Source organism: Macaca thibetana, chromosome 10, assembly GCF_024542745.1.
Source record: "Macaca thibetana thibetana isolate TM-01 chromosome 10, ASM2454274v1, whole genome shotgun sequence".
NCBI classification, from domain to species: Eukaryota; Metazoa; Chordata; class Mammalia; order Primates; family Cercopithecidae; genus Macaca; species Macaca thibetana.
The window spans coordinates 64,541,910-64,567,501 of NC_065587.1; the positions used below are offsets into that span (position 1 = coordinate 64,541,910).

Genomic DNA, 25,592 nt, shown 5'->3' on the forward strand with positions numbered 1-25,592 from the left:
GAGAAGTATTCCTGGCCAGGCTCGGTGGCTCACACCTGTAATCCCAGCACATTGGGAGGCTGAGGCAGGTGGATCACTTGAGGCCAGGAGTTCAAGACCAGCCTGGCCAACGTGGTGAAACCCTGTCTCTACTAAAAATACAAAAATTAGCCAGGCCTGGTGGTGGGTGCCTGTAATCCCAGCTACTTGGGAGGCTGAGGCACGAGAATTGCTTCAACCCAGGAGGCAGAGGTTGCAGTGAGCTGAGATTGCGCCAGTGCACTCCAGCCTGGGTGAAAGAGTGAAACTCTGTCTCAAAAAAAAAAAGTATTCCTGAAACATTCTTGTTAGTCTTGTCTTATTTTTTCCTCTTTTTGTCTTGTCAGCCAATATTTTCCCTTCTCCAGTGATGGGTTTGGGAAGGAGGAGGAAACAAACACTGCTATTGTTGAGTGACTACAGCAGAGAGCCTGGGCATTTGATCAGTAGAACTGGACATACTTATGGTTTTTATGAGTTGTCCTGGGCATTGGTGATCGTTTTTGCTTTTCTTTGGAAATCGTAAAAATTACAGAAAGCCACCCTGTACTTTAGAAAATTTTTAAAAATTGTGGTAAAATACATATAACAAAATTTACTGTTTAAACTTTTTTTTTTTCTGAGATGGAGTTTTGCTCTTGTTGTCCAAGCTGGAGTGCAATGGCGTGATCTAGGCTCACTGCAACCTCTGCCTTCTGGGTTCAAGTGATTCTCCTGCCTCAGCCTCCCGAGTAGCTGGGATTATAGGCCCGCACTTTTTAAGTATACATTTCTGTGGTATTGAGTGCATTTACACTATTGTGCCATCTTTACCACCCTTATCCACAGAATTCTTTTCATTTTGTAAAACTGAAACTCTGAACCTATTAATAGTTCTCTATAGTCTTTTCTCCCCAGCCCCTGGCAGCCACCGTTCTACTTTCTGTCTCTGTGAGTTTAACTACTCTGTGTACCTCATATAAGTGGAATCATACAGTATTTGACCTTTTGTGACTGACTTATTTCATTTAGCGTAAGGCCCTCAAGGTTCATCCATGTTGTAGCATGTGTCAGAATTTTCTATCTTTTTTTTTTGGAGATAGGGTCTCGCTCTATCATGCATGCTGAAGTGTAGTGGCTCAGTCATAGCTCACTGCAGCCTTGACCTCCTGGGTTCAAGTGATCCTCCCACCTCACCTCCTGAATAGCTGGGACCACAGGTGTGTGCCTGGCTAATTTTTTTTTTCTTTTTTGTAGATGGGGTCTCCTTATGTTGCCTGGGCTGGTCTTGAACTCCTGGGCTCAAGCAATTCTGTTGCCTCGGCCTCCCAAAGTGCTGGGATTACAGGCGTGAGCCACTATGTCCAGCCTGTTTAATTTGTTGAGGAATTGTTCTACTGTTTTCCACAGCAGATACACTGTTTTACATTCTCACCAGCAGTGCACAAGGGTTTCAGTTGCACCACATCCTTGTCAACACTTAGTATTTTCTGGTTTTTGTTTGTTTTTGAGACAGGGTCTTGATCTGTCACGCAGGCTAGAGTGCAGTGGTCCAGTGACAGCTTACTGCAGCCTCGACTTCTGGGCTCAAGTGATCCTCTCATCTTAGCCTCCCGAGTAGCTGGGACTACAGGTGTGTGCCACCAAGCCCAGCTAATTTTTACATTTTTAGTAGACAGGAGGTTTTGCTGTGTTGCCCAGGCTGGTCTCAAATTCCTGAGCTCAAGTGATGCTCCTGCCTCTGCCTCTCAAAGTGTTAGGATTACAGGTGTGAGCCACCACACGTGGCCTTATTTTCTGTTTTTTTTTTTGACAATAGCCATTCTAATTATGAAGTGGTGTCTCATTGTAGTATTGATTTACATTTCTCTGGTGGCTAATGATGTTGGGCACCTCTTCAGGTTTTTTTTCTTTTTGAGATGGAGTTTCGCTCTTGTTGCCCAGGCTGGAGTGCAATGGCGTGATCTCGGCTCACTGCAACCTCCGCCTCTGGAGTTCACATGATTCTCCTGCCTAAGCCTCCCGAGTAGCTGGGATTACAGGCCCACACCACCACGCCCAGCTAATTTTGTATTTTTAGTAAAGACGGGGTTTCCCCATGTTGGTCAGGATGGTCTCAAACTCCCGACCTCAGGTGATCTGCCTGTCTCGGCCTCCCAAAGTGCTAGGATTAGAAGTGTGAGCCACCGTGCCCAGCCTTAAATTTTGTATTTTTAGTAGAGATGGGGTTTTGCCATGTTGGTCAGGCATGACCCACCGCATCTGGCAAGTTTTTTATGTATTTTGAGTATCAGTCCCTCATCAGATATATGATTTGCATGTATTTTTCCTATCCTATGGGTTGCTGTTTCAGTCTGTTGATACTGTTATTTGATACACAAAAGTTTTTAATTTTCATGAAGTCCAACTTTTTTTTTTCTTTTTTCTTTTATTGCCTACTCTTTTTTTTTTTTTTTTTTTTTAACAGGGTCTTGCCCTGTCACCTAGGCTAGACTGCAGTGGCATAATCTAGACTCACTGCAGCCCCTGCCTCCCAGGTTCAAGCAATTCTCCCGCCTCAGCCTCCTGAGTAGCTGGGATTACAGGCATGCACCAGCACACCTGGTTAATTTTTATGTTTTTAATAGAGAGGGGTTTTTCCCATGTTGGCCAGGCTGGTCTCGAACTCCTGGCCTCAAGTGATCCGCCCACCTCAACCTCCCAGAGTGCTGGGATTACAGGCATGAGCCACCATGCCTGGCCCTAATATTGCCTACTTTTTTGATATCGTATCCAAGAAATCATTGCAAAATCCAATGTCATGAAGCCATTCCCGTAAGTTTTCTTTTAAAAGTTTTATTGTTTTAGGTCCTACATTTTGGTCTTTTATCCATTTTGAGCTAATTTGTGTACATGTTACATGCTTTTACTATATTTTATGAGCTGTTTTCTCAGTGACCTGCCCTGGGATTACAATGAACATCTTAATTCATAACAGTCTTGTTTGGATTAATACCAACTTGATTTTAGTAATATGTAAAGACTTTCTGGCCGGGCGCGGTGGCTCACGCCTGTAATCCCTGCACTTTGGGAGGCCGAGGCGGGCGGATCACGAGGTCAGGAGATCGAGACCATCCTGGCTAACCCGGTGAAACCCTGTCTCTACTAAAATACAAAAAATTAGCCGGGCGCGGTGGCGGGCGCCTGTAGTCCCAGCTACTCCGGAGGCTGAGGCAGGAGAATGGCGCGAACCCGGGAGGCGGAGCTTGCAGTGAGCCGAGATGGTGCCACTGCACTCCAGCCTGGGCGACAGAGTGAAGACTCCGCCTCAAAAAAAAAAAAAAAAAAAAAAAAAAAGACTTTATGTAGCTCTGTTCCTTCCCCCAGGTTGTGTTATTGGCATCTAAATTACATCTTTATCCATTATATGTCTACCAATGTATATTTATAATTATTTCTTCTTGTAGTTGTCTTTTAAATTAAAAAGAAAAATAAAAAAATTACAAACAGAAAATCCATTTATACCATATTTTTTATTTACGTAAACAGTTACTTTTACTAGTCTACTTTATTTCTTCATGTAGATTTGAGTTATTCTGTAGTTTCCTTTCATTTCAACCTGAAGGTCTCCCTTATTCTTGCAGGGCAAGTCTACTACTGACAAATTCTTTCCATTTTGCTTATCTGGGAAATCTTCATTTTTCCTTCACTTTCGAATAATAGTTTTGCCGGATATAGAATTTTTGTTTGAAAATCTTTGTCTTTCTGTGTTTTGACTATTTTATCCCACTGTCTTCTGGCTGCTACAGTTTCTGAGAAGAAATCAACTGTTAATGTTCTTGAGGATGCTTTGTATATGATGAGTTTCTTCTCTTGCTCATTTAAAGAATCTTTGTCTCTTGGCAGCTTGCATATGATGTGTCTGCGACTCTCTTTGTGTTTATGCTATTTGGAGTTAGTAGAGCTTCTTGGATTCCTAAATTACCATTTTCCATTATGTTTAGGATGTTTTCTGCCATTATTTCTTCAAATATTTTTCTGTCCTTTTATTTTCTTCTGAGACTAATTATACATATATTGGTGTGTTTGATGGTGTTCCACAGTCTGAGGCTGTTAAATTTGTTCTTCTTTTTTTCTTTTTTGCTTTTCATTTTGAAGCTATTAATTTGTCTTTATTGCTTTTCCTTTCCGTTCCTTGGACTGGATAATCTAAATTGACCTATCTTCAAGACCACTGATTCTTTTCTTCTGACTGTTGAAATCTGCTGTTGAGCCCCTCTAATGAGTTTTTCATTTTAGTTGTTGGACTTTTCAATTCCAGAATTTATTTTGTCTTTAGAAAAATAACTTCTCATTCTGTTGATATTCTCTTTAGTGAGACGTCATTCTCATACTTTCCTATAGTTTGTTTGTTTATGTATTTTTTTTTTTTTTGAGACGGAGTCTGGCTCTGTTGCCAGGCTGGAGTGCAGTGGCACCATCTCAGCTCACTGCAACCTCCACCTCTTGGGTTCAAGCAATTCTCCTGCCTCAGCCTTCTGAGTAGCTGGGATTACTGGTGCCTGCCACCACACCTGGCTAATTTTTGTATTTTTAGTAGAGGTGGGGTTTCATCATGTTGGCCAGGATGGTCTCAAACTCCTGACCTCAGGTGATCCACCTGCCTTGGCCTTCCAGAGTGCTGGGATTACAGGTGTGAGCCACTGTGCTCGGCCACTTTCCAATAGTTCTTTAGACATGTTTTCATTTAGATCTTTGAACATATTTGAAATAGTTAACAATCTCTTTGTCTGCTATCTGGATTTTCTTAGAGACAGTTTCTATTGATTGCATTTTTCCCCCTGTGTGTGGGCCATACTTTATTGTTTCTTTGCATGTTTTATAACTTTTTTTTGTTGAAAACTGGACATTTTAAATAATGTGGCCACTCTGGAAATCAGATTGTTTCCCTTCCCAAGATTTGTTGTTGCATTTTTGTTTAGTGACTTTTCTGAATTGATTCTGTAGTCTGTATTCTTTGTCGTTTGTGGCCACTGAAGTCTCTGCTTAGTTTAGTGGTCAGGTAATGATTAAGCAAATTTCTTTAAATTTCTGTTAAATTTCTTAAAATTCTGTTATCACTGCCTGGAAGCAGTGAGTATCCCAGTTTTTCCTGTGGGGCTCTGTGTGCATGTTGGGATGTACCTATAACTCTCTGCCAGACATTCGATAACTACGCCTTAACTTTCACTTCCTGCTGTGCAGAACCTCAAGGTCAACCACAAGTAAGAGATGTTCTTAGATCTTTCCTGAGCATGTGCACAACTTTGGGTATGTGCACAGACCTGGGTATGTTCATGGCTTCCTAGATGCCGTGAATATGTTGGGACTTTTCTAAGACCCTGTGGATGTCTCATTCACCAGCTTTTCCTTTAAACCTTTTTGGTTAGTCTATTGTTTTCTCCACCTGTTGTTCACTGCCTCAGGAAGCCATGAAGTCAAACAGTTACCTCTATTTGTTTTCAACCAGTGCTCCTGGGGAAAAGGTTTTTATCACACTGGGTGAGTTCTAAGACAGTCTTGAAATAGGGCCTTCTAAGGAGCTATCAGACAGATTGAATAATGCCAATTCTTTGTAAGGCTTTGATGAACATCATCCCCATTCTGGAGTCAACTTTTCTCTTGAGGAGACTAGTTCGTTTAGTGGTTGTTGCTATTTAGAAACCAAATCTGTATGCTACATGTGCTCATTGCTACTGGAGTGTCATTGTCTGCAGGCCCTATGAAGATGTGGGTGGGAAATATATATATGTCTATATATACACATAAACATGCATACATCTTTTTCTTTATATATTAAAAGCCCACACCAGTTATTCTAAATCCATTCTAATACCACAGGGTTTGTTCTACTCTTTTGCCTTGCCATATTTGTTAACTCCTTTCTCTGATAGAAACCTGACCCTTCACCCTTAATGTATTTATTGATTTACTCAAATCTTTCCTGTGTGTAATCAATCTTTTGAAAGCTCAGATTGAAAACTCCCAACAAAGTGGGAGGAGGCAATGTATTCAGTAATTTTTTTTTTTTTTGAGACGAAGTCTTGCTCTTGTCCCCCAGGCTGGAGTTCTATGGCGCGATCTTGGCTCACTGCAACCTCCGCCTCCCGGGTTCAAGCAATTCTTCTGCCTCAGCCTCCCAAGTAGCTGGGACTGCAGGTGCACGCCCCCATGCCTGGCTAATTTTCTTGTATTTTAGTAGAGACGGTTTCACTGTGTTGCCTAGGCTGGTTGCAAACTCCTGAATTCAGGCAGTCTGCCCACCTTGGCCTCCCAAAGTGCTGCAGTAATTTTTTGTTGTTGTTTGAGATGGAGTCTCACTCTGTCACCCAGGCTGGAGTGCAACAGCATGATCTCTGCTTACTGCAACCTCCTCCTCCTGGGTTCAAGCGATCCTTGTGCCTCAGCTTCCCGAGTAGCTGGGATTACAGGTGCGTGCCACCACACCCGGCTTATTTATATATATTATATAATTTTTAGTACAGACTGGTTTCACTATGTTGGCCAGTCTGGTCTTGAACTCCTGACCTCAAGTGATCCACCTCGGCCTCACAAAATGCTGGGAATACAGGCATGAGCCACTATGCCCGGCCTGTATTCAGTAATTTTTGAAGGAATGGTTAAACATTCTCTTCTTCCCTCTGTGGAAATATCCTTTTGTATTATAGCATGCCATATTGTAACTGGAAGGAAAGTTTGTTACCGTAGTATCTGTTCTTTGGATTCCGGAATTGAATTAATATCCATGGCATTTGGAATATAGGCACCAGCGGTGACTTATAAAGTGGATTTCTACTGGGCGTGGTGGCTCATGCCTGTAATCCCAGCACTTTGGGAGGCTGAGGCCAGGGGATCACCTGAGGTCGGGAGTTCAAGACCAGCCTGACCAACGTGGAGAAACCCCGTCTCTACTAAAAATACAAAATTAGCTGGGCGTGGTGGTGCATGCCTGTAATCCCAGCTACTTGGGAGGCTGAGGCAGGAGAATCGCTTGAACCCAGGAGGCAGAGGTTGTGGTGAGCTGAGATTGCACCATTGCACTGCAGTCTGGGCAACAAGAGCGAAACTCCGTCTCAAAAAAAAAAAAAAAGTGGATTTCATGTTTATAATTGATTTTCATTATTCACAGATTCTATATTTGTGAACTCACCTAGTTGCTAAAATTTATTTGAAACCCCAAAATCAATACTTGCGGCACTTTTGTAGTCATTTGTGGACATTTGCAGAGGGTAAGGAATTTGAGCTGCCAATGTGCGTGTTTCTAGCTGAGGTGGGTCAACATTCCGCCTTCTTGTTTCAGTTTTCATACTGTAACAAGTATTCTTTTCATGGCCTGTTTAGTGCCATATTTTTCATATATTTGTGCTTTTGTTGGTGAATCCCATCTTTAAAATGTCCCCCAAGTGTAGTATGGAAATGCTATCTAGCATTGCTGAGTGCAAGAAGGCCACAATGTGCCTTATGGGAAAATATGTTTATTAGGTAAATTTTGCTAAGTGAGTTATAGTGCTGTTGGCTGTGAGTTCAGTGTTAATGAATCAACAATGTATATTAAGTAGGGTGTTTTTCAACAGAAACCCATAAAGCAAGGCTATGTATTGATTGGTTGATGAATGTTGTGACCAGAGGCTTGCAGGAACCTAAGTCTGGCATTTCCTCTAGAAGCAATTGTTCAGTATTTGCTCACTCAGTGTTTGTGGTGATTTTATGGTGAATAACTAGAATCCGCTACACCTGTGAATCGTTTTCTAGCTCATGAATGAGCCAAGGAAAATACTGTGTATCTTAAAAAAACCACACGCACAATTACAGGCCTGTCAGTGGACTGATTAAAGGGTAGTCAGTACAAGAGGTGGTATGTCAGAATGTTTTGAAATACTGATGTAAAAATCACTGCAATTAGCAATGTGCACGGGAAACAGAAACATGAAGCCTATCTTAAAAATTTTGGTTTTGAAGTGTTGGAAAGGCAAAATAACAATAAAACTAGTTCCCACTTAGTAACAGTGCATTTATCTTAAGTTAAAGGAATAACTTTTTGCCATTGGGAATGGCTATAGATGTTTTTTGAACTTGGGAGAAGTTGAGATGTGCTAATTGTTATAGGCCTAATATTTTAGTACCTTAAGAGAGAGATAAGTACTTCCACAGATATATATTTATAGATGAAGTGTTGGAAGAGGTGGAAAGGAAAAAGGACAAGTAGAGGCTGACACGGTGGCTCATGCCTGTAATCCCAGCACTTTGGGAGGCCGAGAGGGGTGGATCACCTGAGATCACGAGTTCGAGACCAGCCTGGCCAACATGGTGAAACCCTGCCTCTACTGAAAATACAAAAATTAGCCGGGCATGGTAGCGTGCCCCTGTAGTCCCAGCTACTTGGGAGGCTGAGGCAGGAGAATTGCTTGAATCCAGGAGGCGAAGGTTGTGGTGAGCTGAGATGGTGCCACTGCACTCCAGCCTGGGTGATAGAGTAAGACTCCATCTCAAAAAAAAAAAAAAAAAAAAAAAAAAAGGACTGAGTAGAGCCAGTAGAACCAGAAGCTGACATCTAGATAGATTTCTTTTTTTTTTTTTTTTTTTTTTTTGAGTGGAGTCTTGCTCTGTCGCGCAGGCTGGAGTGCAATGGCATGATCTTGGCTCACTGTAACCTCTGTCTCCTGAGTTCAAGCAATTTTCACTGCCTCAGCCTCCTGAGTAGCTGGGATTACAGGCACCTGCCACCACGCCTGGCTAATTTTTGTATTTTTAGTAGAGATGGGGTTTCTCCATGTTGGCCAGGCTTGTCTAGAACTCCTGACCTCAGGTGATCTGCCTGCCTCGGTCTCCCAAAGTGCTGGGATTACAGATGTGAGCCACCGCGCCCGGCCTAGAGAGATTTCTTGAAGCAATTGAGCTTATAGTTTGGGTTGGAGTGAAGAGGAGAGTCCCAGAAGAAATTACTACAAGGGAATTAACATGTGTGGAGTGGAGCAGTGATTCCCAAACCAGAGAATCTGAGTCAGGTTTTGAAACTGTTGAGTGGAAATCACAGTAAGTATTATGAGTTTAGAGGGATCCAATTGGTAAAGACCAGTAAGGATCAGGTATTTAAGTTACAATAAAGAGGTCCTTGGAAACCTCTTTTGAGAAAGGGAATGAATGCCAGATTCCAAACAATATTTTAAGAAAACGGTTTTTGCTTCTCTGTCAGTTTGCTGGGGAAAGCAGGGCTTGCATAATTCAATAACCGTTGTTCATAACAGTGATGCCATTGGTTGTGTTTTTCTGTTACCAAAGTGCTTTTAGAAATGTTCCTGGGAACACTTCTATGAGATAGCTTTTATTATTCCCATTTTTCATAAGGGAAAATGGAGGCCCAGATTGTTGAGTAACCAGTTCACAGCTATTTGATGGCTGACTTGGGATTACCTTTTCTGCTACACTTCAGTGGTTTCAATTAAGGATTTGGACAAGAATTGTAGAATTGGAGAAGGAAAGAACAGCTGATTGTTCCTTTCTTCTAATAAGAGCTGATTTAAAAGTAATGGCCTAAGACCAACCGGAGCCAAAATTACAGAGAAAAATTTTGTTGACATTGGAAATTACATGATGAAATTCTTCAGAAAATCTTCCAAACGTTTGCATTGTTTCAACTTGTAATTTCCTCTTGCTCCCCCTGCCCCCCCACCCTTGGCCCTGAATCTGAAGCAGTTTCCTCTTATCCCATACTTAACATTTTTAGGACAGGAACATCTGACATTGAATGATTCTAGTAAATCTGTCAGTGTTTGTAAAACAAAACACCAGTAACTGTCTCTCATTTGGAAAACCACTTCAACCGATCAAACCGCAGCTCAAATAAAATATTTTTAGCTCCACTTTTCATTTGAAATATAAGGTGCTGTAAGTGGCAATTATACAATTTTAGAACTGTGAGACACTTTAGAAAACATCTGTAGGTTTAAAAATTTAATGCCTTTCTCCCCCGACCTCAACCTGTTACTGTCTACTTGAGGAAATGGAGATTCAGATTCAACTTAATATTGTGCTGAACATACTGCAAGGTACATTTGTTAATTTTAAAGAAAATCCCAAGAAGTAGGGATTTTGTCTTATTTTTGATAAAAAGAGACAACCAAGGCTCACAGAGGTGATTATCTGATATGTAGCTTCTGAACAGTACTTTCTGCCTTTAGTTATGTGGCACTTTCCACAATATGCTGTTTTAATTGGTTCCAGACTAGGTCATACAATGTTACAGCTAGAAGGTACCTGGCAGATACTCTACCCTTTCATCCCTGGGTTCATATCTTAATCCTGCTGTTAGAACTGTGTGATATTGGGAGGTTGTTTATCCTCTCCATGCCTCAGTTTCCTTTTTTATATAAATGGGATAATGGTATACCTACATGAGTGGTGATTGTGAAGTTTAAATGAGTTCATATATGTAAAGTATCAAAAAAGTGCCTGCCATCAAATGCTCATTAAGTATTCCTGATAATTGCTGTGAGGAAACTGAATGTCACAGAGATTAAATTACTTGTAAAGATAATATTAGAGTAGCTGAATTTAAACTAGAATCTTTGACTGCTAGTACAGTTGTCCCTGAGTATTCCTGGTCCTTTGGTTCCAGGACCTCCCTCGGATACCAAAATCCATGGATGCTCAAGTCCTTGATACAAAGTGGCATAGTGTTTGCATATAACCTATGTATATCCCCCTATGTACTTTAAATAATCTCTAGATTACTTACATTTAATACAATATAGGTGCTGTGTAAATAGTTGTTATACTGTATTATTTAGGGAGTAATGACGAGAAAAAAAAGTGTAAATGTTTAGTATGGCATCTTTTTTTTTCCTGATTTTTTTTTTGAGATGGAGTCTTGTACTGTCGCCCAGGCTGGAGTGCGGTGGCGTGATCTCAGCTCACTGCAAGCTCCGCCTCCCGGGTTCATGCCATTCTCCTGCCTCAGCCTCCTGAGTAACTGGGACTACATGCGCCCGCCACCACACCTGGCTAATTTTTTTGTATTTTTTGTAGAGACGGGGTTTCACCGTGTTAGCCAGGATGGTCTCGATCTCCTGACCTCGTGATCCACCTGCCTCGGCCTCCCAAAGTGCTGGGATTACAGGAGCTACCGCGCCTGGCCTGATTTTTTTTTGTTGTTTTTTGAGACAGAGTCTCCCTCTCTGTTGCCCAGGCTGGAGTGCAGTGGAACAATCTCTGCTCACTTGCAACCTTTGCCTCTTGGATTCAAGTGATTCTTATGCTTCAGCCTCCAGAGTAGCTGGGACTACAGGTACACGCCACCATGCCTGGCATTTTTTTTTCCTGAATATTTTAATCTGTGGATGGCTGAATCCATGGATGCAGAACCCATGGCTGTGGAGGGCTGACTGTGTTGTACATCATGCCTTGCAAAGGATTTTCAAGCAATTTATGTGTGTGGTCCTCATTATGGCCCTATAAGGTCTACAGGTCAAGTGAAGAAAACCCTCAGATCCCTAGAGTTGGTTCCTAAAATTAAGATTTTCAGTGCTATGTACATGGCTGTCATTTATATGGTAGAATGTATTTCAGCTTCTTAAAATAAAGCAGACTTCTCATTTAACAAGACAGAACTCTCCCTTTCTCCAGCCTAGCCTCTCCCTTTGGCCAAGAGACCTTTCTGAAGTGAGCTTCATGTTAGAGGGAAATTGTGAATCTCAGTTTCTACTTGAACAGCCATGTGATCTCTCTTGTCTTGGAAATCAAGTTGCCCGTGTGTGTTTTCCCACTGTAAAACTTCTACCCTAGTTTCCTCCTCCTTTTGGGGATGATGATGATCTCAGCATTGCTTACTATAAAGGGATTCTATGAAGATCAGGTAAGGAAGTCAGTGTTTATGAAAACATACTGTAAGCCAGGCACAGGTTATGCAAGCCTTTAGTCCCAGCTACTTGGGAAGCTGAAGTGGGAGGATCACTTGAGCCCAGGAATCAGGCATTTGAGGCTGTAGTGTGCAATGTTAGCACCATGACTAGGCACTGGACTCCAGCCTGGGCAATGTAGTGAGACTCTGTCTCTTAAAAAAAAAAAAAAAAAAAAGAGGCCAGGCACAGTGGCTCACATCTGTAATCCCAGCACTTTGGGAGGCCGAGGTAGGTAGATCACTTAAGGTCAGAAGTTTGAGACTAGCCTGGCCAACATACTGAAACCCTGTCTCTACTAAAAATACAGAAATTAGCCAGATGTGATAGCTCATTCCTGTAGTCCCAGCCACTCGGGAGTCTGAGGCATAAGAGTCACTTGAACCCGGGAGGTGGAGATTGCAGTGAGCCGAGATCATGCCACTGCATTCCAGCCTGGGTGGCAGAGCAAGACTCGACCTCAAAAAAAAAAAATAAATAAAAAGACATTGCAAACTGTAATTTGAATTATAATCTAATCATAAAATGCCAGAAGTCTGCTTATTTTGTTTCTCTTCCCAGAGGGAGCCCATGCCCACTGCTTGAGTCACCTATTACCAGAATTATTTTAGTCTGTGGAACCAGTAGTAGGCAGTGGTATATCTTATCCTTGGAGAAATGAGCATGTGGAGGCTTGGTCTTGGTCCCGTTTTGGAAGTTCTTCGTTCATGTGATACCCTATTCTGGCAGGATTTCTAAACTTAGGTACTAAAGGTCAGATCTGGAATGATCCTGAGTACAGTCGCTTCTGTCCCTGTGGAATTAGAGTGTGCCACCCTCCTGGCATATGGCTGCAAGCCAGATATGATATTGTGAGAGAAGAAATATGTATTTGGTCTTTATCCCTGGTTCCTGGCACAGAGCTCTTGAAACCCTTGCAAAGTGATTGGAGTGAGAGGAGTGTCTTTTGTTATTTATAATAAGCCCCTTTCAACAATATGTAAGTTTATGGGGTTTTTTTTTTTGTATAGCCGGGGGTCTCACTTTGTTGCCCAGGCTGGTTTCGACCTCCTGGCTTCAAGTAATCCTGCTTCGGCCTCTCAAAAATGCTGAGATAATAGGAGTAAAGGCATGAGCCTCTATGCCCAGCAATGAGTTTGTGTTAATAAGGTGACTCTTGGAGGGTAGAGGCTGGTTGCTAGAGGAACAAATATGCGAGTAGAAGGTTGGAACTTGTAGCTTCTCCCACTCCTCCCTGACTTTTGGAAGGGGAGAGGGGCTGGAGATTGAGCTAATCACCAATGGTCAGTGATAGTCAATCATGTCTACATAATGAAGCCTCCATAGAAATCCTTGGGTTTGGAGAACTTCTGGGTTAGTAAATATGTCAAAATGTAGGGAGGGTGGCACACCCAGAGAGCAGGCTCCCACCCCATACCTCGTCTTTTGCATCGCTTCCATTTGGCTCTTCTTCCCGAGGCGTATCCTTTATAATAAACTGATAAACGTAAGTGAAGTGCCTCCCCGAGTTGAGCCGTGCTAGCAAATTATTGAATCTGAGGAGGCAGCTGTGGGAATCCCCAATGTATGGACAAGTTGGACAAAAGTGTGAGTAACCTGGGGACTCACTACTTGTGATGGCAGTCTGAAGTGGGGACAATCCTGTTGGATGGAGCTGTGAGGTCTCTGCTGACTCCAGGCAGTTAGTGTAAGAATTAAGTTAAATTGTAGGACACCCAGTTGGTGTCTGCAGAGAATTGGAGAATTGCTTGGTATGGAGACCTCTTGCCCCTGCACATTTGGTATCAGAAGTGGAGTGTTGAGTATAGAAAAAAGAGTTTTTCATCTCTACCAGAAGTTCTCTGAACCCTGTCATTTAGAATTTTTATGGAGGCTTATGGTTGGCATGATTGATTCAATCACTGGGTACTGGCGATTGGCTTAGTCTCTAATGAGGTGGGGATGCCGTGAGGAGTTGAGGTTGAATTCCAACCCTCTACTCCTGTGGTTGGTTCCTCTGGCAACCAGCCTCCATCCTGCATGAATCACCTCATTAGCATAAACTCAGGTATGGTTGAAAGGGGCTTATTATGAGTTACAGACAGCCTCATCACTCAGAAATTCCAAGGGTTTTAGGAGCTCTGTGCCAGGAACTAGAGATGAAGACCAAATATGTATTTCTAATTATATGACTGTCACAGGTATACTCTTTGCCTTCCATGTAGGGAGTATGATTTAGATTCCTGACAGATTATTTTTTTCTTTCTCTAGAGGAACCAGACTAGCATTTCCCAGTGGGTTCCAGTATGCAGCCGATTGATACCTGTGTCTTCTACCCAAGTACAGGGTGGCAGGGCTCTGTCTGGCACTTCCCAGGTAAGATTTGTTGTTCTTTTGCTTAGTATGAAAAACTTAGTGTTTATGTGCAAATGTCATGTATTTATAGATTAGCCAACCAAATTGTGTGATGGAAAAACCTCATGAGACCACTCTGGGTCTCTGTGGTGCCAGCTTAGGACTGATTCCTAAAGTATGGTGTCTAGGGCGTTGCTTCTAAATGCCCTAGCAGTGGAACTTAGCCTAGGATACCATGCTACAGTCTGATGATTTTTACTGTTAGGGAGTATTTCCAGATATTCATCTCCGAGTTAACCTTTTTCAGTTTTCTTTTTGTAGCCGCCTTGTGCTACTTTTATTTGGGCGTGAGAATTATTTCTTTTTCCTTTATATGAATATGAAATCCAAGAAACAACTATTTGAGGTATTCATTTACCTTTGGCCACCTAATTCATTGTAATGTAGTTCACCTTGGACCTTGTGTGAGGGCTTTTCTCCCCTCCTGATTTTTGTTAATAATACAAATAATTTAGTAATAAGGGAAATAAAAATCACCTACAACTTCAAATCTGAAAACGTCAATATTTTCATCTCTGCTGGTTCTTTTATAGCATGTGTGTGTGTGTGTGTGTGTGTGTGTGTGTGTGTGTGTGTGTGTGTGTGTGTGTGGTATATGTATTTTATTCCTGAAGTACCCTAACAAATGTCCACAGAATTTTATATTCTGGTACTTTTTCACTTATTAGAGTGGACATTATTCATATTGTTTTGATAGACTTTGTAATTAAAAATTTAATGGCCATATAATATTTTATTTACTTAGTCTTTGATATGAAAATCTTTTCCTTTTTTTTGCCATTATAAGCTTTAATTTTCTTACCATTGTCTTAGCACATATTTTTCTCTTACTTTTAATTACTTATTAAATTTCTAGGAAGGCATACCTTGGGTCAGAGTATGAACAGTTTGCTTCTTCAAGAAGTTGTTTTAATTTATGCTACCATCAGCAGTGGATATATAACTAGGTTTTCATCATTACCTCTCTCAAGTTGAGTTTTTTTTAACTTAAATAAATTGGTAGAAATGTTACCTTGTTTTACCTTGTATTTCTTTGTTTAGCTCTCAGGGTTATGTATATTTTCTGTGTTGATCAGTTGTTTTTCAGTTTGTGAAAATTGTATGCTTATGGCATTTCTCCATCTATTGGGAACTCATTTTTCTTACCAATTTATGATTTTTATCTGTAGCCATTAACTTTCTTTTTCATATTTGATGCAATTAAAATATGTTTGCTATATGTAATTATATATATTATATAATTTATGTAACATATATAATCTACTTTAAAATTCCCTCCAGTTAATGTGTAAGCCCTGCCCTTCTGAGGACATCTTGTTTTTTTCTTGTATTTTCTGGTCTTTTCACTATGCCTGGCACAGAGTAGTCACTAAGTGTGTGTTGGATGAATGGAGAATGTGCCTGTACAGAAGAGGCATCCACTTTGGGTAGTTATGCAGGTATTTCTTTTCAGAGTTGGGGCTGTGTTCTGTTACTTTTTGTACAAAATTTTAATAGCATTTGTTATTTGTATGTGCGTAGATGGTAGGGGAAAAGAACGCATTATATGAATCTCTGACTTGTGCCCTACTCTTTGAGTCAGTAAACGTTTCTTGAGCACCTAATATGTACCAGGTGCTGTATTAGGCTCTGGGACAACCTTATAGCAAAGCATTTATGTAAATAACTCAAGGTGGTTTATCTCATGCTGACCAGATGTAATTTTAGTCATTGTAAATCAAATGGACCTTTTGTTATATCGACTGTAACTTACTGGAGTATCTTCCTATCTTTGAGGTCCCCTGGTTGTAAACTTCTGCTTCAGAATGGCATCCTCAGATACATGTCTCACAGGGAAGAAGGTTTGGCTCAGAATGAGAAAGAGTTTTGTTAATTAGAATTGTGCATAATGGGATGTGTGGGCTGTGTTTTTCACGTAGTAAATTTACTCTTACTGGAAATATTCAGGCAGTGGTAGGATGAATGTATGTCAAGGGCCTGACATAAAGGAATCCTTCCTTGGATGAGTGGTAGTATCAGATATCTGTAAGATAATGTCCAATGCTATGATCCTATTATTGTTTTCTTTCTTTTTTTTTTTTTTTGACGGAGTCTTGCTTTGTCACCCAGGCTGGAGTGCAGTGGCGCAATCTGCACTCACTGCAAGCTCCGCTTCCCGGGTTCACACCATTCTCCTGCCTCAGCTTCCTGTGTAGCTGGGACTACAGGCGCCTGCCACCACGCCCGGCTCATTTTTTAAAATGTATTTTTAGTAGAGACGGGGTTTCACCGTGTTAGCCAGGATGGTCTCGATCTCCTGACCTCGTGATCTGCCCGTCTTGGCCTCCCAAAGTGCTGGGATTACAAGCGTGAGCCACCACGCCCGGCCCTATTATTGTTTTCAAAGAGCTAGAGACATACTTTTAGCTTTGTCTTAATTAGCCTCTTGAAGTTCTGTCTACTTAAAAATATTTTTAAAATTTTGAAATAATTTTAGACTTATATGTAAAAGTAGTAGCATTCCCAAATAGCCTTTATCTGGCTTCACCTAATGTTAACCTCTTATATAACCATGGTGCAATTACTGAAACCAGGAAGTTAACATTGAAATAATACTATTAATGAGTCTATTTGTTCCAATTTTGTCAAGTTTTTTTTTTTCATGAATGTCCTTTTTTGGTCTGTGATAACAAATCCAGTTGTCATATATTCTTAGTCTTCTCCGATCTGTTACATTTTCTTTTCTTTTTTTTTTTTTTTAAGACAGAGTCTCACTCTGTCGTCCAGGCTGGATGACACTATCTTGGCAGTGGCACTATCTTGCTCACTGCAACCTCCACCTCCTGGGTTCAAGCAATCCTCCCACCTCAGCCTCCCAAGTAGCTGGGATTATAAGTGTGTGCCACAATACCTGGCTGATTTTTGTATTTTTAGTAGAGACAGGGTTTCACCATTTGCTGAACAGGCTGGTCTCAAACTCCTGACCTCAAGTGATCCACCCCTCTGGGCCTCCCAAAGTGCTGGGAATATAGGCATGAGCCACTGTGCCTGGTCACATTTTCTTATTCTTTTTCTTCTCAAGATTTAGACACTTTTGAAGAGTACTAGTCAGTTATTTGTAGAATGTTTCTCAATTTGAGTTTATGTAATATTTTCTTTTCTTTTTTCTTTATTTTATTTTATTATTTATTTATTTTTTTGAGACAGAGTCTTGCTCTGTCACCCATGTTAGAGTGCAGTGGTGTGATCTCAGCTCACTGCAACCTCTGCCTCCTGTTCAAGTGATTCTCTTCCTTCAGACTCCTGCGTAACTGGAATTACAGGTGCCCACCACCACACCCAGCTAATTTTTGTATTTTTAGTAGAGAAGGGGTTTTGCCATGTTGGCCAGGCTGGTCTCGAACTCCTGACCCAGGTGATCCGCCCGCTTCAGCCTCTCAAAATGCTGGGATTATAGGTGTGAGCTACCACGCCTGACCTTTCTAATATTTTCTTATAATGAGATTGAGGTTATGCATTTTTGGCAAAAATGATGTTATTCCCTTCTCAGTGCATCATATCAGGGGATATATAATGCTAGTAGGTCTTATAACTTTGGCCACTTGGTTACATTGGTGTTTGTCAGGTTCCTGAACTCTAAAGTTAGTATTTTTCCTTTGTAATTAGTAAGTATCTTGTCAGGAGATACTTGGAGACTGTGCAGATACCCATTTCGCATTATACTTTTGCTTACTAATTTTAGCAGTCATTGGTGGTTTTTTTAAATGATATGTTAACATTAAATTTATTGTCATAACCATTTGTAAGTGTACAGTTCAATAATGTTAAGTATATTCACATTGTTTTGCAACAGATCTCTATAAACTTTTTCATCTTGCAAAATTCTATGCTAAACACTAATTCTCTCCCCACCCCACTTTTCTACTTTCTTTTTGAGACGGAGTTTCACTGTCGCCCAGGCTGAAGTGCAGTGGTGCAATCTCGGCTCACTGCAATCTCTGCCCCCCAGGTTCAAGCAGTTCTGCCTCAGCCTCCTGAGTACAGGATTACAGGTGCTCACCACCACGGCTGGCTAATTTTTGTATTTTTAGTAGAGACGGGGTTTCACCATGTGAAACAGGCTGGTCTCAAACTCCTGACCTCAAGTGATCCACCCACTTCGGCCTCCCAAAGTGCTGGAATTACAGGCATGAGCCATCACCCCTGGACTTGTTTCTGTGATTTTGACTACTTTAGGATACTTCATGTGAGTGGACTCATACAGTGTTTGTTCTTTTATAACTGGTGTATGCTTATTTCACTTAGCATAATGTCCTCAAGGTTCATCTATGTTGTAGCACATGACAGGATTTCCTTCTTTTTTTAAGGCTGTGTACTCTTCTATTTTATATATATACCTTTTCTTTATCCATTTGGATCAACGGACATTTGGGTTCCTTCTGTCTCTTGGCTATTGTGAATAATGCTGCAGTGAACGTGAGTGTACAAATATCTTAGAGATCCTGCTTTGAATTCTTTTGGATATATACCCAGAATTAGGATTGATGGATTATATGATAATTACATTGATGGTTCTTAACTGCAGTAATCATTATTGTGGTGTTTGTCTAATGATTTTTTATTTCCCTCATTCCTATGTTTATTAACTAGAATTGTATTGTAAGAAAGAGCTGTCACTTCTTCCCCATTTATTTATTTATTCAATTATTTATTTATACCCGTACGAGCTCATGGATGTTTATTTTCTTCTAAGTTATAATTCATTTTCTTCTTTTTTTTTTTTTTTTTGAGAGGGAGTCTCGCTCTGTTGCCAAGGCTGAAGTGCAGTGGCAAGATCTTGGCTCACTGCAACCTCCGCCTCCTGGGTTCAAGCGATTCTCCTGCCTCAGCCTCCTGAATAGTTTGGATTATAGGTGCAAGCTACCACGTCCAGCTAATTTTTGTATTTTTAGTAGAGACGGGGTTTCACTATGTTAGCCAGGATGGTCTCCATCTCCTGACCTCGTGATCCATCTGCCTCAGTCTCCCAAAGTGCTGGGATTACAGGTGTGAGCCACTGCTTCTGGCTTATAATTCATTTTCCAGTTAGTTATTTTGTTGATTAGATTGTCTCAGCTTGGGCTATTGGGAACACCTTTTTTTTTTTTTTTTTTTTAATTATACTTTAAGTTCTAGGGTACATATGCATAAAGTGCAGGTTTGTTACATATGTATACTTGTGCCATGTTGGTGTGCTGCACCCATCAACTCGTCAGCACCCATCAACTCGTCATTTACATCAGGTATAACTCCCAGTGCAATCCCTCCCCCCTCCCCCCTTCCCATAATAGGCCCTGGTGTGTGATGTTCCCCTTCCCGAGTCCAAGTGATCTCATTGTTCGGTTCTATTGGGAACACCTTTATACATGCCCCCCATCATTTCTTGAATACTGTCTTATTTGCTGGCACCACAAGATGTTTCAGGTTCGTGCTATATTTTCTTTGCCCTGGCCCTAGATTCAAACATTTCTCCAAGGAGTCCGGCCTTTTTTTTTTTTTTTTTTTTTTTTAAGATGGAGTCTCGCTGTGTTGCCCAGGTGGGAGTGCAGTGGTGCAATCTTGGCTCACTGCAACCTCCACCTCCTGGGTTCAAGTGACTCTCCTGCCTCAGCCTCACAAGTAGCTGGGGATTACAGGTGCACACCACCATGCCCAGCTAATTTTTATATTTTTTAGTAGAGAAGGGGTTTCACCATGTTGGCCAGGTTAGCCTTGAACTCCTGACCTCAGGTGATCCTCCTGCCTCCGCCTCCCAGAGTGTTGGGATTACAGGCGTGAGCCACCGCACCCGACCCTAATTCCTTTTACTGGAGAGCAGTATTTAGAAATCAAGATCTGAGTATTAAGTGTGCATGAGCCTGTGTTGTTGAACTCTACTCAGACTTTTGAAGGCAGCTTGATATAGGGGACAGAACATAGCTTCGAATATATATTCTAGTCTTTAATGAACTTTACTTCTTTGAACCTTCATGTTCTAATTTCTAAAGTAGGAAAAAATAGGCCAGGCACAGTGGCTCATGCCTGTAATCTCAGCACTTTCGGAGGCCAAAGTGGGAGGATTGTTTGAGGCCAGGAATTTGAGACCAGCATGAGTAACACAGCAAGACCTCATCTCAACAAAAAATCAAGAATAGCTGGATCTCTGTGTTCCCAGGTACTCAGGAGGCTGAGTCAGGAGGATCCCTTAAGTCTGGGGGGGGTCAAGGTTGCAGTGACCCATGACCACACCACTGTACTCCAGCCTGGGTGACATAGCAAGACCCTAACTCCAAAAAAAAAAAAAAAGAAAGAAAGAAATAGGAGGGCAGGTGTGGTGGCTCATGCCTGTAATACCAGCACTTTGAGAGGCTAAGGTGGGCTGATCACTTGAGGTCAGGAGTTTGAGACCAGCCTGGCCAACATGGTCAAACCCTGTCTCTGCTGAAAAAAATACAAAAATTTGGCCGGGCGCGGTGGCTCAAGCCTGTAATCCCAGCACTTTGGGAGGCCGAGACGGGCGGATCACAAGGTCAGGAGATCGAGACCATCCTGGCTAACATGGTGAAACCCCGTCTCTACTAAAAATACAAAAAACTAGCCGGGCGAGGTGGCGGGCGCCTGTAGTCCCAGCTACTGGGGAGGCTGAGGCAGGAGAATGGCGTAAACCCGGGAGGCGGAGCTTGCAGTGAGCTGAGATCCGGCCACTGCACTCCAGCCTGGGCAACAGAGCGAGACTCCGTCTCGAAAAAAAAAAAAAAAAAAAAAAAAAGAAAAAAATACAAAAATTAGCTGGGGTGGTGGCACACGTCTGTAATCCCAGTTATTTAGGAGGCTGAGGCAGAAGAGTTGCTTGAACCCAGGAGGTGGAGGTTGTAGTGAGCCGAAATCGTGCCACTGCACTCCAGCCTGGGCGACAGAGCGAGACTCTGTCTCAAAAAAAATAAAAAAAGAAATAGGAAAATATGCTTTATAAGATTGTTGTGAGATAACGTAAGTAAAACACCAAGCATGTAGGTAGGTACTAGGCATACAGGAGATCTTCAGTAAGTTGCAATTGCTATTTTTGTTGCTATTTATGTTCCTGTTACTTGGGAAAGTTTTCTCCTCTCTGTTTGAAATGAAACTGAAAAGAAAAAAAAAAAAAGTTGTCCTAAAATTACCTTTACCAAATTGCAACCTCTCCCTTGGTCTTAGTTTCCTCATCTGTGAAGTGAAAAGGTTGGACCAGAATATCTCTGAGATTTCTTCCAGCTCAAGTGCTGTTATTCTGAGTTACTATTTAGTTCTTCAGTTGCCTTTTCTCCAAGCTAAACAGCCTAAATTCCTTTTGACCTTTCCACTAGGACCTTTTATTCATCTCTTTGATCATTCCTGTGGTTCTTTTTTTGGATGTTCTCCAAAGTTGTCCTCTTTGAAAAAAAAAATATCCACCTAGTTTTTATTGAGTAGTGACTTCATGCCCAGAATGGTGTTGAGCACTGGGACAGAAAATGAAAGATGTATAAGATGGGCTGTGCCCTGGTGGAGCTTATAGTTGCTAAAAGGAGCAGACGCACACACCCATGGTATTCAAGAATTGCTTGAGTTCATCCCAGCACCCCCTTTCTACTTCTCTGCCTCTGTCATTCTTGTTTTTTTATTTTTATTTTTATTTTTTGAGACAGAGCCTCGCTCTGTCACCCAGGCTGAAGTGCAGTAGCATGATCTTGGCTCGCTGTAACCTCCACCTTCTGGGTTCAAACAATTCTCCTGCCTCAGCCTCCTGAGTAGCTGGGATTGCAGGCACATGCCTGGCTAATTTTTGTTTTTTTCGGAATGGGGTAGAGATGGGGGTTTGCCATGTTGCCCAGGCTGGTCTCTAACTCCTGGACTCAGGCAACCCTCCCGCCTCGGCCTCCCAGAGCGTTGGGTTTACAGGCATAAGCCACCACGCCCAGCCTATTGATGTTTTTTAATCTAAGCAAAGGAAAAATTGAGGTCTTTAAGGGTCGAGTGGTTTTTTTTGTGGGAAGTGCAAGGACAAGAGTGGGTAGTACAAAAAATAAATGTGTGTGTTTATAAGTGTGTAGGTGTGGAGAAACTAGATGTTGTCTTTGATACTAGATACGTTGGTACTTTAGTAGTTCAATATAGTGTGGAATGTTAGCTCATGAATAATGGTAGGATAGAAATACAGTGGATGGTAGGACAGCCACAGAAGAAATCCACTGGTTACTCCTGGAGCTGTGAGGAAAAAGAAGGATCTCATAGAACCTAACAGAAGAGGACCCAACCCAAAGCACAGCTTGTGGAAACTGCTGTTGGCTGTGTTCTTTGAACCAGTTTAAGTGCTTTGTGTTTTAGATGGACCATTGCATTGATGTATGTGATGTAATGGGGAGGTGTTCTGTGTTTAGTCTGTGTTTTACAAAGCCTGCTTGATACTTATGAATTAAAGCCTAAGTGTCCTTGGGACTGACCAGAAGAATCCTGACTAATCTTTTAATATCCTTGTTTGGAAAGAAAAGTAAATAGTAACATTCCACAATTAGAAATTCTATTTTTTCTTCATTAGGGTTAAATAAAAAAAATCATTTTCATTCCATGTGTTCCATTTCTTCTTGGAATAAACCAGAATTGAAGGGTCAGTCCTCTTCCTGCTCCCTCTCACCTCTTTTTATTGTAAAGGTAATAAAGCATTAGTGAGAGTTTGGAGGCTAGATTCTTTTATTTTATTTTATTTTATTTTTGCCAGAGTTATTTTGGCTATAGATTCTTACATTTATCCATAATTCTAACTGAACAAAATAACTCTCTGGTTTCTTGTGTGTTCTTTCTAAACTTACCTATATGCAGTCTATGCAGTCATGTTTTTAACCTATAATTTTATACATATTATAAGCATTTTTTCATTTTAACAATAATAATCTCTAAGTAAATTGTGCACTCTGAGTGATGATGATGTGTCAGTGTAGGTTCATACTTTGTATGAAATGCACCACCCTGGTGTGGGATGTTGATGGCTGGGGAGGCTGTGCATGTAGGGGAAGGGGTATGTGGGAACTCTGCCCTTTCCAGGCAGTTTTGCTATGAGCCTAAAACTGCTGTTTAAAAAAAAAAAAAAAAAAATCCCAGCCAGGCACCCAGGCTCATGCCTGTAATCCCATTTTGGGAGTTCAAGGCATTTTGGGAGTTCAAGGCAGGAGGATCACTCACTTGAGCCCAGGAGTTTGAGGCCAGCCTGGGCAACATAGGGAGACACTGTCTCTACAGAAATACAAAAATCAGCAGGGTGTGATGACAGATGCCTGTAGTCCCAGCAACTCAGGAGGCTGAGGCGCGAGAATTGCTTGAGCCCAGGAAGTGGAGGTTGCAGTGAGCTGGGATTGCGCCACTGCACTCCAGCCTGGGCAATAGAGCCAGACCTTGTCTCAAAAAACAAAAACAAAACAACAAAAAATCCTCAGTGGATACCTGATTTTCCACTGAGTGACTGAACTTTAATTAACCATCTCCTTAGTGAACTTTCCTCCCAGTTTTCATTCTGTATAGTATCTGGCACATAATAATGGCTATTTTATTGCCAAATTGCTTTTAAATGCAATGTGAACATAAAAAAGGTGGCGATTGTGATCCAAACAATAGTGTCGATGATGATAGTGATGATGGAAACTTCTGCTATTTATTGAGTGCCTATTTTGTGAAAGGCACTTTATATATCTTATCTTCTTTCATCCTTACTGCAACTGAGGTTCAGTAAGTTTTCCATGGCCACTGAGCTTGTTGCAGGTGGCAGAAGCAGGTTTTAAACCTAAAAGTGACGGGTGTCTTTGTTTTTTTTTCCCGATATACTTCACTGCTGCCCATATTTAAATAGATACTTACTACAATTCTGTTTCCTAGAGTTGACTTAGATGTAGTTCCAGGTTTCCAGGGCTGAATTCTTTTTTTTTTGAGACCGATTCTTGCTGTGTTGCCCAGGCTGGAGTGCAGTGGCATGATACCTCCACCTCCTGGGTTCAAGCTATTCTCCTGCCTCAGCTTCCTGAGTAACTGGGATTACGGGTGTGTGCCACCACACCTGGCTAATTTTTTGTATTTTTAGTAGAGATGGGGTTTCACCATATTGGCCAGGCTCTGGAACTCCTGACCTCAAGTGATCCACCCGCCTCGGCCTCCCAAAGTGCTGGGATTACAGGTTTGAGCCCGCCACCCAGCCTTTGAATTCACTCTCTCTTTTTTTTTTTTTTTTTTTTTTTTTTTTAACAAACAAGGTCTTGCTCTTGCTGTGTCACCCAGGCTGAAGTGATCATAGCTCCCTGCAGCCTTGATCTCCTGGGCTCAAGTGATCCTCCCACCTCAGCCTCCTGAGCAGCTAGAACTATAGGCATGCACCACCACACCCAGCCAATTAAAAAATTGTAGAAATAGAGTCTTGCTCTGTTGCCCAGGCTGAGTCTTAAACCTCTGACCTCAAGCAGTCCTCTCACCTTGACCTCCCAAAGTGTTGGAATTACAGGTGTGAGCTCTTGTGCTTGGCCCAAATTCTTTTATTTCTTCAGGTATTCAACAGATATGTATTGGGCATCTGCTATGTAGTAGACACCCTTGTAGGTGCTGATCTTAGATCTTCTTGGTGAGCTGATCACTGGGAAGTAGGCTAAGTAAGGTTGGAAAGATCCTATAGTCTTTACTTTGAAACAGCTCTGCTCAGATTAATCCTGTAAGTGCTCAGTGTTGCATAGATCTATGTTTCTATTCTTCAGTGGCCCCAGATGAGCCAGTCCCGAGTATGTGGATCAGAACAGATTCCTGGAATAGACATACAGCTGAATAGGAAGTATCACGCCACACATAAGGTGAGAATTATCAGTGCATTCTACGTTTATAGAGTGCTTTCACACAGGTGTTCTTTGGATCTCAACAAAATTGTTAGCTAGCTGAGTTTTAGCGAATGCAGAAGGTGAGGCTCAGGGGGTAAAGTGACTTGCCCAAGGTCACAAGGATGCTAAGTAAGTGGCAGACAAAATGAATTTTTTTTTTCAGGGACAAGATCTTGCTCTGTCACCCAGGATGGAGTACAGTGGTGCCATCATAGCTCACTGTAACCTCGAACTCCCAAGCTCAAGCTATCCTCCTGCCTCAGGCTTCTGAATAGCTGAGATTTACAGGCATGCACCACTGTGTACTGCTAATTTTTAAATTTTTTTAGAAACCAAGGTCTCGTTTTGTTACCTAGGTTGGTCTCAAACTCCTGGCTTCAAGCAATCCTCCTGCCTCAGCCTCCCTAAGTGCTGGGATTGTTTAAAAAAT

General features: G+C 41.6%; 2 protein-coding genes across 2 annotated transcripts in view; both read left to right on the forward strand.

Annotated features, from left to right (window-relative positions):
- The window catches only part of LOC126964261 (ubiquinol-cytochrome-c reductase complex assembly factor 1), a 292,878-nt gene that overhangs the window by 184,339 nt on the left and 82,947 nt on the right, over positions 1-25,592 (forward strand). The window contains exons 3-4 of the mRNA XM_050807265.1: positions 14,160-14,264; positions 25,046-25,138. Of these exons, the coding sequence (XP_050663222.1) occupies positions 14,160-14,264; positions 25,046-25,138 (198 nt within the window). The remainder of the gene's footprint in view (positions 1-14,159; positions 14,265-25,045; positions 25,139-25,592) is intronic.
- Positions 1-25,592, forward strand: part of MMP24OS (MMP24 opposite strand) — a 194,325-nt gene that overhangs the window by 58,742 nt on the left and 109,991 nt on the right. The window lies entirely within an intron of this gene.